We start from the raw sequence: 15581 nt of genomic DNA on the forward strand, positions 1-15581 counted from the left end.
CAGCCAGATCCTCAGAGAACATGCTAAACACTGCAATCATCTAAAACCCTGACAGACCCAGTGCAAGTCTCGGTTCTGCTCTTCCCAGCAGCACGCACACGCACTATTCCCCCTTTGCTTGGCTGAATACCTGCCAGTTCCCACATCCTAGGCAAGACTTTAAGGGCCAAGTTCATAGCCTATTACCCCTCCTCAGCCTAGGCTATGCTAATTCCCTAGGCTCCCCACACAGTCAATGGAGAAAGACAGGGAACAACTTGATAAGGAATCTACCCCAATACAACACAAACAATAAAAATGTGATGAGTTGCCCCAAAGTGCCTTCTGCTGTGGTGACTGTAGGGGAAATCAAGACATACAAGATGACAATAAGTATATACACATCTCAATATGCAAAATCATGACCAGTAAGAAGAGCTAAATAGATAATTATTATTTCTTCACAATACAAGAATGAGGACAGGCAACAAGCCTAAAAACAAAGGGAAGTATTTCCTATGCTATCCTACTGTGAAAATCACTACCAGAGAACATTGGAACCATGGAACTGAAAGTGTAAATGGGTTCAAGAAAGCTAGATGGCATCATTGATGAAAGAGACCTGGAAGTCACTGAAACAAATTATGTGGCCACAAAATACCAGATGCTGGATAAAGAAAAAAAAACGAAAAAAACAAAACCAAAAACACAGCAACAAAAACCAACCACAAAGCGCTTCACCACTGCATACCTTCACTTATACACTGTGCCCCTACAAAGAGTTGCTGTTGACAGTAATGTCCAGATGCAGCTGATCTTTTTAATAGTAGTCTTCTAATACTTACTTGCAACACTAGGTGGCAGGGGAAACATCTAGTTCATCTACAGCACTGAGAACCTTTAATGTAGTCTCACTTGGCAATAGTTAAGGATTAGTGCAATGCAGCAACCTCGACTTCATAGAACTGGATTTGCTTTGTGTCCCTACAAAGCCTCGAGGAACATTAAATACTGTGTTGAGAGACCCATGTGTTAGTGGTGCCACAATACAGGCTAATTCCTTCCCTGAGATACCCTTGCCTCCCATTTAAGAAACAGACAACTGCAAAAATCTTTCTCCCTGTCCAGAAACAGTTAAAAAAAAAAACCACAAAATGGAGTCGAAATCCTCATGGTCTCCACTCCTGTAAAGACACAGCACCATAACATTTACCTCATGCCTCTATTTTTCTAAAAAGTCACTTTATTTAAAATTCACATTAATTGTGTGCTACTTGTGAAAATACTGCAAAGTGGCAATGATGACACAAGTTCTGCAACTCAGGCAGCTGCAAAGCAGGCAAGCCAATGCAAATTGTTCTTCAGGCTCTATTGATGCCCTCTGTCAGTATGCTCTTCCCCTTCTGCAAATGGGAAAAACTTCAGACTTGCACTATTTTGCTCAATATCTCCCTCAAAAGTGAGAGGAAAAAGGTATGATCTTTCTCCACAAATGCAAGCTCTGAGTTTCAAAAACAGATGTGTGTGAATACCTGCCTCTGCACTGCAGCATAACTGGCTATTTTCAAAATTACAGACATTTCCTAGAATGTTGCTGACATTAAAAGTGAAAGTCTGACATTTAACTCCTACTTTGTTCATGTAAGTTAAAGAAAAATGCAGACAATTATTGGCATGGTTGGCAAAACTCTCCCTTTGGAGGAGCAAAATAAGTAGAGGATAGTCATTCCTCTCATTCTGCTGAATACAGAGATGGTGATACCTTCTAGCACATCTTTTAAAAATCTGCAGAAAAAAAAAAGCAAGGTCAGCACACTGCTTTCCAAGCAGTGACACACAAGAAGGAAGGTCAAGTAATTAAGCCACATACTGGAAGTCATACATAAAGGAACCACTGAAAGTGATCCTAACACACAAACAAAATCACAGAAAGGCACTGAACTGGATTTTGATTTTCACAGTGTTTGATAACTGGAAAGTTTGTTTCATTTCTGAAAAATAAGTTAATACAAAATTCAAACAACACTGATGTGCAAGTCTTTGCTGCATAAGAGGAGGTACATTTTCATACTTTAAAACATTTTTACATAATGAACAGAAGTTCTCTTTTATATAAAACAAAGAATGTTTCTTAGCCAACAGCAGCTGTCAACCCCAAAACACAGAATTAAGACGACAAGAGAACCAGTCTAAGTCACTGCCATTTGTGTCAAAAAATAATGCCGCCCTTTTCTACAGCTCATCATGCTTGTACGTAAATTCCCTTGCAGATATAAACCCATCACTGTCTTCATCTTCTTTATCAAATATGTCTTCAACCAAAGCATCATGCTGGGTATCATTTACCACTGCTCCATGCTTTTCAAATTCCTTCTTCAAGTAAATTTTCACCTATTAGACAAAAAGTGAGAGTTAATGTTTGTAGGCTTATGAAAGAATTGATTACTGTAGCATAAGAGAGAGCCACTATGTTCAGGATGGTAGTATTAGACAAGAGATGCCTTTGTTCCTATGCCACTGCCAGCCCCATTCAGTGATGAAAGGCCTTTAGTAATATAAGAGACAGTAAAACTAGCAAAACAGTTGCCATACTTTTATGGTATCTGACTGAAAACTGAGCCAGGAAAACCTATCATCTGATGTCTATGCAGTAAAATATAAACAGCTAGGCAAAAGTTATTAGCTACCAATTGGTCAGAGACCCAAACAGCTTTTTCACATCTCACCACTTTGACAAACCAGTAGATGTAAACAGCCACCCCAAATATATGCAGAAATCTGTCCACAATCTCAACATTTGCTGCTCTAATAGAGCTACATTAATAAAGATTTATTTCTAGACATCTCAATTTTGAGGGACAAAGATTCAAGGTAGCTTTTAAACAGACGAGTGGAACATTTATTTGCACTAAGCTTGTTACTAATGGTGAGCAGTGTTTTGAACATCAGATTATTTTTACTGAGTTTAAGGTTTAACTATTAAGATGCCAAGTGTTCTAAATTGCAGAGCGTTCTCCAAGAACATCAATGCCAACATAGCCACCAGTTGCACAGATACCACTTGTTATACAAGAATTGTAACATTGGACTGTTAACAGCAAGATAAATGGGCCATGTTTCAGCTGTTTTATTAAATTCACATTCTGGTATTTGTTAGGGTCACTGCTTACATTTCTAATACACAGACACGAGACACACTGACACTGTTTGTCTGATGCACAGTACAAAAGATTAGTCCTTTGGGTCTAGCAAACTGTAGCAGCCCCAAATGAAAACAGACACTGGTTTATCCTAACTTTTCATGGATGACTTCAGCACATTGGAAAAGCAGAAGACTGAAAACAGGAGACAAACATAAGGTGAACAATGCTGAATACATGTCCTTCAGATAGTGAATGCTATGCAACAGGACTGCCCTATGGCAGAAGAATGTCTAATTCCAGCTTATTAGTAAATCAGCAACTAACTCCAAAAAGCCCAAACTGCAGTTCTATTTCTAAGATGTTTTACTTTGTCTAAGTCCCCCATAAGTGCAGGGCACACATTGGTCACATGCAGTTCTGCTGGGATCCAAGGCTCGGCATCGTGCAGCACAGATGTGCATCCTTGGCTTAGTTTTACTAAAAAAAAAAATTTAAGGTCTAAGAAAGTATGAGCTGAAGCCATACAAGAAAGGTAAAGCACAGACAAGAGCTTAATTGTTGAGCCAGTAGCTGAAAAGCATTCAGCAAGGAAAGATACCAGAAAAAAAAGGCATAAAACTCCAAAGGCAAAGAAATTAGAGAACTGGAAGGCAACAACATTCAAAGTCATCTCCAGATAAGAACAGAGACTCACCCTTCCCTACATGACTAACGACCACCTGGCCAGCAGTAACCTTTTAGGTGTCTTAACATTCATGATGAGCCTATCAGTTCAGTAGTTATGCTAATAACTCATTAGTCCTAGTTACCCATACTGTGCATCACCCAAGTAATAATTGCCTTAAGCACTCTTAAATAGCATGTATTCTGCTTGCAGATTTGCTGTGCACAGTAGTAGCTAAAGTTTAACTTGTGTTTAGATACTTCCCTAGCAGTATCAAGTTAAGGTTACTTTTCCCTTTCCACTATCTCATCCTGTTAGGCTTGCTCACAGGAAGGGTAACCCACTCACCTCTTGCTTGGAGAGCTTCCAGTCATCATTAAGATCCATCTCTTGGAATGACTCATGAGACCTTGGTCCATTCCTAATTTCTAGAAGGTCAATGTTGAAAATCAGTGTGCTCTCAGGTGGAATTTTTCCTGCACAAAACAGCAGACATGGAGAAAAGTTTAACACAACTACATATTCAGTGCCATGTAAAAGCCATACATGTCAGAGCAATGTTCCAGTAATCCTACTACTTTCAAAGCACGCTGCCATTTGAACTAACAAGGGTGAGTATCTGCAACAGTGATAAGTGTAACTATATCAGAGTATAGCCTGGACCCTGAGCAGCCCTCACAGCACATACACAACTTCAGATACAACTAGTTTTGTTAAAGACTAGTATGTGTTGATGTGAGCTCACATTCAGAATCATTCTTGAACCTTTTTTCATGGCCAGAGCCAGACAGAGTGAGTGGAAAACAGTGAAGACAACTGTACAGCCAGCCTCCTACATTGGCCTCTACTGCAACATACAGCCAAGAGCTACGGACAGGTTAGCAAGAAGGTAGAGTTCAGTTCTCCTGATATACCGTAACTCCAGCAGTCTCCAAATTCCTCTCCACTGCCAGCCATCACCTTGTACCTGCTATTCCGCCACTGGAAAAACTCTAGTTGCAGAGAAAGAAGGGCAGCAATGCTGTCAGTATCCCATAGCTGTTTCTGGACTGCCACAGAAAGCACAGCACTATTTCCAAATACACACCAGGAATTAAGTATATTAAGTATGCAAATCTTCTCAAAAGATATGTTGGTATCATTCCATTTTTGATGTAGTGAAGAGACTGCTAGTTTCCTAATAGTGCCAAAGACCATCCCCTTCTCCCCCAGCCCTTCAGGATTTCAGTTTATTGGGCATTGGCTTTTACAATGGGATGATAGACCTTCACACTGATGGCTGAAGCTACTGTGAAAGACCTTTTAGCATGCCACTTTGCTCCTTATATAGAGAGAGGTTGAATAGGACCAAATATATTTCTATATTGGATGGCAGCACCCCCAAAAAATATTCCTGTGCCTTAAGAAGATATGGAGAAAACTACTCCACACCTACTATTTTTAGGCTACGGTGTTAAATACACCCCAAGCTGCAGCAACAAATGGGATTAAAGATTTCTGGGATGAATAAATGTGCAGAAACTTCTGGAAATACAGGGAACAGTGGCCTGCTTAGAGTTTGGAACACAGGTGGTTTTTCCCTAGTGTTGCAGAAAAAGGCATCTGACTCATCATTCAAGTCAGACAGCAAGCAAGGCACCAGGTGGGAGTCTAGTGAAATTATGTGCATTCAGAGGAAAGCATGAAGAATATGGAATAATTTTGTCTTCAAGGGCATAATTTGAAAATAGCAACATAATTATGTTAAAATACTTCAAAGATCTCTTAAAGCAAGTAATTTCTTAGAGTAGCTAGCAGCAAACACAGAGGTGAGGCTTGCAAGTCTTTGAAGAACAACTGTAGTGCTTTACATAGTAATAAAGGCAGTTAGGCCTGTGATTACTACCTGAGCATTGCAGCATTTAATGTTTTTTTGTGGAAAAAATTTACAGTTGTGCCCTGCATACAGTTTACTGACCACCACAAGTTTCCTGCTCTCTACTAAAACATGATTACTTCCAATACTATCTCTTGAAACCCAAACCATGGCTTCTAGGAAAAAAAAAGAGGTTTTGAAAGGATACTTTCACAAAAAAAGGGTATGGGAGTACTATGTAGCCTAGGTTCTGCCCTACTTGCCAGAAGATACAGACATGCAAACACTCCTCATTCCTGAAACTGTCTCAGATTAATGGGAGAGGACTGCAGCAGGAAGGATTATATGTTCCAAGACATTTATCCTTCCTGCTTTGAAACCTTGCATTACCTTAAGTTCATTTGTGATAACTGTTGTCACAACAAAATATTCTAATAATTGCTCAACAAAAGTTAACTAAAACAAACCCCATAAAACAAAAAGTAACCTTCCTGGATCTTTCAAACTGTCACTCATTTAACTGCAAATTGCAGATTTGGCCCTCCCATTAGAACAGGAATCTGGAAATGCTTGAAAGGAAAACGTCCAAACACCATCAGTAGTAGACAGGTTGAGAAAACACTACAAACAATGCTTTCATCTGTCTGTGTATCATTCAATAGATTTTCAGTAGATGCCAGCATGACCACCCATGTACCTGCATATCTTACTGTGGATAGCAGGGACCACTGCCCAAACTGAAAATAGCTACAAGAGGAAAAGAGTTAAGTGTCCCTATATGGAGAAATAAGCAATGACTTTTCACTGTATCAGCTAAGAACTGGTTGGGCAGCAGCACAGGGAGTTTCTTCAGGTTCCAAAAGAAACCTGCAAACCAGAGCAAGGCTTGCGCATGCACATTAGTGAAGTACTACCACAAACACAGATGCAACAGCCAAAAAGCCAACTGTTACCTAAGCAACCACTTCCAGCTTGACTGTAAAAAAAGAAAAAAAAAAAAAGGGGAGTAAGGAAAAAAAAAAAAGTATAGCACTGTTGAGCACAGCACTAACAGACAAGACACTCAGAGCACACAGCACAGCACCTGCCACCAGTTCCTATTTTTTCCTGCATTCACCACATAACCACTTAATGGTTATTTCTGCAGAAGTCAAATTTATGAGAAAGGGCACCTGACTCCATAAGTTACTTTACTTAATGGAATCAGCATGGAAAGCTTGCTAATTTCTTAGGCCAAGAAGAACAGGAAAATACAGATATTAAAAACAATTGAAGTAAGGGAAGGACTTCAGGTGTTTTACCTTTCCCTTCTTTTCCATAAGCAAGGGCTGGTGGAATAGTTAGCTTCCTCTTCTCTCCCACACACATGTCCTTCAAACCTTTGTCCCAGCCTTTGATAGCTTCCCTTATGCCAAGTGTAAACCACATAGGTTGACCATTGTTATGTTTGTGACTAGAAAAGAATGGAATAAAACACTTAGTCTTTAGACAACAAGTTCCATAAAAGGCATGTGGAGTAGATGGATAATACTCACAGCATAGATATATAATTAAAAACACACCACTATTTTCACCTTGGCATTTCTTAAATGAAAGATCTACACTTTTAAAGTCTTTACAACTTATGCCTTGCATGACAAGAAATAAAGAAGATAGCATCTAAATGGTGTTTTTATGACAACACTGAGCAACCTGGATCTCCACCTTCACTTCCCTGATCACCTATTTCCACTTTGAAACTGATCAGACTAGAAAGGCATTTCTACTTAAAAATCTACATTTGAGGCCATACATATTCTTTGGTAAATTGCAAATCAAAACCCAGGTTGGTCATGATTACAATATACCTTATAACATGCTTCGAAGAATCAGCCACATCCCGTCCAAAAAAGCCATTAGGAAAAAAAACAACTACACAACAGAGGGTAGAAATACAGAAACAAACACATGCAAAACATTCAAGTTTAAAATAGACAGACAAGCCCCTTTTCCAGTTTAACTAGGTGGTACACCAGGACTACTTTCACTCTACTGACAGACATAGAATTTTAAAAGCTCTGTTTACTAGCCATGCAGGAAAGATGCTTAACAAGAAAACAAGCACTTACAGAAGTTAGTCAGCAGCAAAAACTTAGAGCGTCACTAGAACTCCTTTTAGAGAGGCAGGTTAACTACAAGATAAAATTAGTTAGATCTTAGTTAAAATCGTCTGCAAGAGCATAAACGTGCAAAACAGTCTTTTTTTCCAATATGTTCCACAGAAGTAGACTTCAGACATAGCCTACAGATTCTTGAGCATTTTGCTGTCTCCCACTATTAACGCTTCATTGATGTTTTACAGGAAAGAACATTAGCAAGTCCTTGCAGGCTGTTAGCTGACTCCCTCGAATTTCTGGCTCTTCCTCTTACTTGCATTACTGTGGCTCTGCTATGTTGATTTGTCTGGTCGGGGGCAGGTGAAGAATGTGCCGTTTCAGTAATGAAAAGGTGTCCTTGTGCTGCCAGTACTAGAAGAATAAATATAACTTTTTTTTTTTTTTAAACTAGAGCCAGACTTCTCCCCTAGAAGTTTACTTTAGAAACCAGGCAGAAATTCGTGCATAGCAGAAGACTATTAAACCACTGAGATGAGATACTAAAACCTGTGTCTAAATTGCAGAAGACGATGCCAAACATCCCCATCTTTTAACAACTGCCACATGGCTTTGCTTTCTACAGACTAACCAGAAAACAAAAGCTAAATGAGATTTATTTTATAGCTACGATCTGGCCAAAGGAAAGGTGATAAGCTTTACTGTCGGCGTTCATCTTAAACAGCGTTGTGAGTCAGTGCTTCCTAAACCGTCGAACTGTAGGGGCAAACCAAACTTTCTGAAAATAGACGGCAGTGGACTGAGAAGTTGTGCAGCATTATTTAAGCTATTTTAATTCAGTAACAAATAAGATCTAAGGCATGCTATGAAGATGCATGCATTCCTTTTGTTTCCTTGCACACAAGTAAATGCAAGTTTTGAGAGGGAGGGATAATTGTAAAAAATGAAATGAAAAAGCCACCTGCCCTCGACAAAACTCTCCTCACTGAGTTACTTCGCAGATGGATTGCGGGCTACTCTGAAAGGTCCGAATCAGGAAAGCACTGCCAGAAGAGATCAGCTAGATTAAAAATACATATAAAGGTATATATGTAGATATATATTTCCCCGCGCAAGCTCACCCACCAGCCCGCTGAAAGGCGAGAGACTTACGTGGAGTGAAACATGGAGCCATCCCTCTCCAAGTAGCCCTCGTAGTGAACCAGCATCATGTCCCCCCACTTCGTCCTCCGGTGGCAGATGAACGGCTTCTGCAGCACCTCCACCTTCACGTCGGCCGCCGGGATCAGCGCCGCCGCCGCGCAGCCCAGCGCCGCGCCCAGCAGAGCGGCCCGCAGCAGCAGCGCCGCCGCCGCCGCCATCGCTGCCCCACAGCCAGGGCCCCGCGGCGCCCGCCTCACCGCCGCCGGGCCGCCATCCCGAACCCCTCGCCTACGAGCCCAGGCCCGGAGCGCGGCTCCTCTCAGCAGACGTGGCAACGACCCTAGCAGCTGGCAGCCCTCAGCTTCCGATGGTCCGGGAGCGGGGACGCACCCTCTGATTGGCTCACCTCAAAGCGAGCCCAGAAGAAGCAGCCGGCCACTGGGGCACGCCTCTGTCTGTCCCTCAGCTTGTCCAATCGGCAGCAGAGTTCGGTGGGCGGGGCGCTGAGTGAAGGGGGTGGGCGGACCTCGGCGCTTCAGGAAGCGAACGTTAGCGAGCCGGGGAGCCCCGCGGACCGCCCACACAATAGAGCCGGCTCCTGCCGGCCGCCGATTGGGCGGCGCTGTCATCGAAGGCGCATTTCGATTGGCCGCGGAAGGCCACCTGCTTTGGGCGTTCTACGCCTGTACCCCCCTTCCTTGCGCTTCTCTGTCACGTGGGTTGCGATTCCTAGAAGTGTTTGCGCTTCCGTAGGACTGCGAAGCCGTTGTTTGGGTGCGTTTTACGCAAGAAGCGTGGCGGCGGGCAGGCAGGCTCGGCGGTGGGGGCCGGGCCGGCCAGGGCGGGCGGCGCCCCGCTATGGCCCTGGGTGCCGGCGGCGCGGCGGGGCGCGGGGGGAGGCGGCGGCGGCGGCGAGGGGTGGTGGCGGCGGCGGCGTGACTCCGCCGGGGGGCGGCAGCCTCGCTGCATGGGGGCGGGGGCCGGCCGCCATGGAGGGGGTGCTGTACAAGTGGACCAACTACCTGAGTGGTGAGTTGCTGCCAGTCCTCAGCCTCTGCGCGGGGTGGGCTTCCCTAGCGGGATGGGTGCTGTCGTCTTCTTTTATATATATATATATTTATACAAGTCTATACTTGTTGTGTCCGGATCAGCGCTGCCCCCTGACCCCGCCACATTGTCCGGCGCTGAAGGGATGGGGCGGGGGGGAGTGCGTTTAACCCCCATTGTGGGTGTGAGCGCTCGTCTGGGGCGTCCCCTGCCCTCCCTGAGGTCGTGGGTTGGGGTTTGGGGTTATTTTGGCTGCCTGAGGTCGTACCCGCCGTCGGACTTCCCCGTTCTCTGCGGCCCCGTGAAACTTCTCGTGGCCTTTATTGAGTCAGCGGCGGGCGCTGGGGGAATCCCAGGGCTGGGAGGAAAAGGTGTCGGCGTTACATCGCACTTGGGGGATTTGGATAAAAAAAAAAAAAAGGAAAAAAATAAAAAAAAAAGAAAAAGAAAGGAAACAAAAAAGGGACTGTCCTGCTAGCGCTAGGCCCGGATTTGAATTTTTTGGGTGCTGCTGTGCCATGGGATGCTTGACTTTCGTAGCAGACAAAACAGTTTGGAAACTTGATGGCCCGGGAAGAATAACCACGACCTTGACATTGCCAGGTGCAAGTTTTGCCTCGGATTGTGTGTACCAGCGCTGCCTTCCTGCTTGATTTTCTTTTTTTTTTTTTTTTTTCCGGAGAGGCTGGAACAGCTGCATCTCTCTGGTTAGTTGGGAAAGTGTAGGAAATCAAAATTAAACAAAGAAAAAGCTGGAGCGCAAGCAAGTGATGAATTCGTGTGGCAGGGGGATGGGGGGGACTGGTGCGTGAGGCTGGATTTACTGGTGTGCTGGAAGATTGCTGCGGCTCTTCCCCTTTAGGCAATAGGTGTTCTGAGAGGGGACGAATCAAAAATTGTCCGGTCTCAGTGAACAGGCGTGGATTTACTTTAATTTTCTTAAATTATTTGTGAATGCTCTTGCATTATAGAGTGTGCGGCAGTAGGAGCAGCCGTGCTTGGCTTTTTCATTTGGATTGCAGAACTCGGGCAGTGTTCTTAGTCCTTGCCCCATGATAAAACAGTCTATGATTCAATCGATTTGAAGCTTTATGTGTTTGTTTTCCTTTGCATTGCTTAGATGCTGGGGTGTGTTTGGAACCCTTGTGCTCGCTTTCGTGTGGTCAGATCTGGGAAGTGAATGTCTGTGGGAACCAGTGTGTATGTAGGTGACTGACTGGCGTTTGGCATTGTAGCATTTGTGCCTGAGTGTGGGTGTGGTGGGATCAGCTGGACTTCTATTTTGATGGTAAGATAAAGACTAAGAACCAGAAATATTCCAGTTCTGTCAAAATTAATTATTTTTTTCTTATTAGCCACGCTGATGTGCAGTTTCAGCCAAATGCCCCTTCGTGAAGAAGGATGATGCTTTGCAAACCTCAGTCTAAGTGAATGCAGACTGAAGGAATTTCTTTTCCTTGGGTGCATGAGATTTGCCCCAACTGAAAACTAGATGAGTTTTGTTCTCAATGGAGAGAAGATCAGTTATGGAGTGAAGCATCTTTCTGGTTTCTTGCTGAAACTTGACTCTGCTAGTAAGTGTGGTGATCAAGGTCATGCCATGCCTTTTCCTAGGCTGTAGAAGGCCCATCTGTTGCATCTTTGAGAACGGTAAATTTGCTGTTCTGTGAGCTGACTAGGCTCACATGTGTTTTCTTTTGTCATAAAATGAAGACTTCATGCCCTGAAGTCATTAAGTTATAAATTTATGCAGTGATGTAAAAAAAAAAAAACCCAAACAACAAACTCGTGCTGTAATGTGGAGTTTATCATAGCAGTAGCACAGAGCTGGGGAGTGAGAGACAGGGAAGCCTCCTTTTTGGGGTTAAGGGAAGCAAGAGGGTTCAACAGGTCATCCAGAACAGCAGTTCTGTCAGTATTCTGCCCCCAATATGCTTTTTCTCTTGCTCATGGTTAACTACTGTGGTGCTGCATAGTGTAAATGATGTATGCAAAAAGTAGGGAAAATGTATGTCATCTTTGTGTGTCGGTGTATGCCTGTGTTAGTAATACAATGCTGATGCAAAGATACACAGCAGGAATCTTGCAGCCTTTCCCTCTCGTAGTGAGGAACACGCCTTTGTTTCACACAGTCAGAGAGGAGATAAGACATTCACCAAAGAACAAGCTTAAAGCTGTAGAAAGGGAAAACTGCGTTCCTTTTTTTTTGCTGTGAGAGAGGAGCTGATGAGTTTTGTTGGTAAGTGAGTCTGTTCTGGGAATTTTGGGTTTATAACATCTTCTGTCATTGCCATCATGAGAGGTCAAGTCCACATCAGCGTATTTCCCCCCAGCCCTTGGGCAGGGAGCTAGATCTGCCTTACAAATTACACAATTACTGGCAGCAAGAATGTTGCAGAAGTAGGAAACAAGTTTGGCTTTCTGCAGGCAAAGGTCAGAAAGCAGGGCATGATTGCCAGCAACTGAAAGACAGATTAGCTCGCTGTACTGCTCAAACAAGTTATCTTGTTTTATAATAAATACACTTGTTTGCTTTATAGATTAGGATAAACTGAATTGGTGTTACTTGGTTTCTGCTTGGAGATAGGACTTTTCCTCTGGTGTTGAGCCTGCGCTCTCACTGTGGTTTCTGTATGCAGCAGTTCCACTTCTGGCTCTGAAATCCCTGGGTTTGGAGAACTGAGGTTTTACAGTTTTTCTCTCCCCTAATGCAGTGGCCACTGGATAGTGATTTCTCAATGTGTTATTTTTTGTTTAACTTCAAGTACTGTTATTTTTGTTTAACTTCAAGTGAAGTGTGACAAGTTTGGATCAGATATATGTGCACACAGGTCTAGCCTACGAAAATCCACTTGGGATCTTGTCTTTGCAATAAGCATGTCCTGAGATTGCTCTTGTCTATACTTCCCCCAATACAGTGGTTAAAACCTTAAGAGAGCAGGGAACTTTGCCAGCAGAATTATCACTGGCATATAAAGTGTGATAGCACTCTTATACTTGTGCAAATTTATGGTGCCTCTGCAAACTTCGAATTGCTAATCCTCAAAACCCAGAGCTGGGTGACTTAAATCACGCAGGCGTGTAAGTTGGCCTCAGCTAAGCCTACAGTCAACGCGTGTAACTTGATCTTAAAAAATTCCTAGATTTCATCCTTCGCTAAAACAACGTTACAGACGGATCCTGGCTGCAGTGTTGTAGCAGGGCTGATCTCAAACTGGGGGATGCTAGTTGGCAGGGTAGAAGAAGAGAGCAGAGGTGAGGCTGCTGTTTGGAAACTGTCTCCCACAGAATTCTCCAGCTGAACTTAAGCTGCAATTCATGCTCTTTGTTAAGCATATCTTCTGATTTAATAAAATAAATTTCTTTAGTCTTTGGACATTACCTTGCAAAAATAATCTGCGATTTTGATTTCTCACCAGGCTTATAGATTGAGTAAACTATTGCTTACCCACAGGAAGACAGAGCGTGGAGTTGGGGAATACCTTCCTTCAGGGGTGGGTGTAAAAGCTTGACACTTTCAGTTGATTTTTCTGCTGCAATTCAGTTCAGTTCAGATTTTCAGCATAAGGTGTGCCTTACCCGAGATCACTGGCCACAGGCAAGGTTGCCGCTGACTCTGGGAAAGGTGGTATGTATCAGCTCTTGGCTTGGGCATCAAAGGCAGCTTCGTCATTAGAAGGAAAAATGCTGACTGCCTCCACTGACTTACCTCGTGTTCTCTGTGTGTGCTCCATGAAATGGCTTTGATCACTTTTCTTCACAAAGCTAAGCTTTTCCTGGTATTTAAATATTCACTTCCTTAATAGTGCGGAGTAACTCTAGTCCTAACTAATTAATCTTCCTTGAGACACGACACCCTCACATTCATGCCATCGCTAGTGACGCTGCATCATACCACATACCATAGTTCGCTCTTCCCGCCTTCCTGTCCGTAATCATCCACTCTCGTTTTATTATTGTGCTCTGAATTCTTTTCAGTTTATCCCGATATGCCAAGAGCCAGCACCAAGCAGTAAATTTAAGCTTTCACATAAAACTGTAAATTACTCTTGCCTATAATGGTTCAGAATTCCTTAATAAACTTGGTTTCTTGGAGCTCGAGAAAATGTCAAAGAGCATTAGTTTTTATAGCTTGAATCCAGATGCCAATTATACTGCTTAGAGCGAGTCTTTGTTTTGGGAGTTTGATTTAAGAAATCTGACCTCTCAGTTTGGGAAACATATACATTTCCAGCTGATATCAAGCTGGAAATCATCATAGAATCATAGAGTGATTTGGGTTGGAAGGGACCTTGAAGTTCATCTAGTTCCAACCCCCCAGCCATAGGCAGGGACACCTTCAAATGGACCAGGTTACTCAAAGCCCTCTCCAACCTGGCCTTGAATGTTTCCAAGGATGGGGCATCAGTTAACCAGCACCAGTCCCAATACCAGCCCCTGAGGCTCACCAGTCTCCACGTGGACATTGAGTCGTTGGACACCACTCTTTGAGTGTGACCATCCAGCCAATTCCTTGTCTACTGAGTGGTCCATCTGTCAAATCCATAATCTCTCCAGTTTAGAGACAGAGATGTCATGAGGGACAGTGTCAAATGCTTTGCACAAGTCTGAATAGATTACATCAGTTGCTCTTCCCTTATCCACCAATGCCGTAACCCTGTCCTAGAAGGCTACCAGATTGGTCAGGCACGATTTGTCCTTAGTGAAGCCATGCTGGCTGTCACCAATTATCTTATTTTCCATGTGCCTTAGCGTAGTTTCCAGGAGGATCTGCTCCATGATCTTGCTGGGTACAGAGGTGAGACTGACTGGCCTGTAGTTTCTCCAGTCTTCCTTTTTTCACTTTTTAAAAATGGGGTTTATATTTTCTCTTTTCCAGTCAGTGGGAACTTCACCAGACTGCCACGACTTCTCAGATACGATGGGTAGTGCCTTAGCAACTTCATCCACTGGGTCATCTGTTTTCAGAGATGAAGGAAGTAATTGAAAACGTCACACTTATAAACATATGGTTCTAAAAAGCTTTTGTTTATAATTTTCCTCCTTCTTTTTAGCCTCTGGGTACAGTCCAAGTTCTGACTGTATAAAATGAGAAATCTGGCTTTTGTGGAGGTGGACCCAGACAGATGAGGCTTCTTTTGCCTTCAGGGCAATGGTCTGCCCAGTATTGCCGATGGTAGCTGCTCTCAGAGACCAGGTGTTGGTTTGGATGGGTGACTGAGTCTCAGCCAGTCCTGGCTACGCTTCTCACCCAGGATACTTCAGGTACTAGTTAGTTCATTCTTTTTGGATTTTGCATAATTATGACCTTCTTTCTCATCTCTCTCTTCCCTTCCTCCTCCTTTTTCTTCATGCACCAATCTTGCTTTTGTCATGCTTTTTTGGACTTGAGTAAGGTGCTCACAGCAGAGAAGTTTGATGAGGCTGCAGGAGTGGAAAATGGTGTTAGAGCAATGCTGCAGTGCCTGCGTGGCGGTTCAGCATTCCCTGCCAGGTATGCTGCAGTACCGGTGCCTCTGCATTCAGTCCTGCACTGGAATAAATAAATCATCTCAGGGAATGGTTGGGTAGGACAGAAATGAAAAGTGTGGCAGAATGATGGTGAAGAGGTACCACCTTGTGTGTTTACATAAATTTGTTGGGTTGGCTGTGTCTGG

The 15581-nt window shown here is 43.4% G+C and overlaps 2 protein-coding genes across 3 annotated transcripts in view; one reads left to right on the forward strand and one right to left on the reverse strand.

Annotated features, from left to right (window-relative positions):
• Positions 1–1921: 1921 nt before the first annotated feature.
• On the reverse strand, positions 1922–9362 carry FKBP14 (FKBP prolyl isomerase 14). The gene is made up of 4 exons (XM_010129864.2): positions 8887–9362; positions 6943–7094; positions 4135–4262; positions 1922–2370 (listed from the first exon to the last, which is right to left on the reverse strand). Exons 1-4 carry the CDS (start codon positions 9093–9095, stop codon positions 2212–2214), a joined length of 648 nt encoding a protein of 215 aa, XP_010128166.2. The 5' UTR covers positions 9096–9362; the 3' UTR covers positions 1922–2211.
• Positions 9363–9835: 473 nt separating this feature from the next.
• PLEKHA8 (pleckstrin homology domain containing A8) overlaps positions 9836–15581 on the forward strand; it is a 28692-nt gene continuing 22946 nt past the window's right edge. For both annotated transcript variants that reach the window (XM_086742600.1, XM_086742601.1), the window contains exon 1: positions 9836–9906. In XM_086742600.1, the coding sequence (XP_086598726.1) occupies positions 9867–9906 (40 nt within the window). In that variant the 5' untranslated portion in view covers positions 9836–9866. The remainder of the gene's footprint in view (positions 9907–15581) is intronic.

The sequence above is a fragment of the Chlamydotis macqueenii genome, chromosome 2 (assembly GCF_036417535.1).
Source record: "Chlamydotis macqueenii isolate bChlMac1 chromosome 2, bChlMac1.mat, whole genome shotgun sequence".
Taxonomy (NCBI): Eukaryota; Metazoa; Chordata; class Aves; order Otidiformes; family Otididae; genus Chlamydotis; species Chlamydotis macqueenii.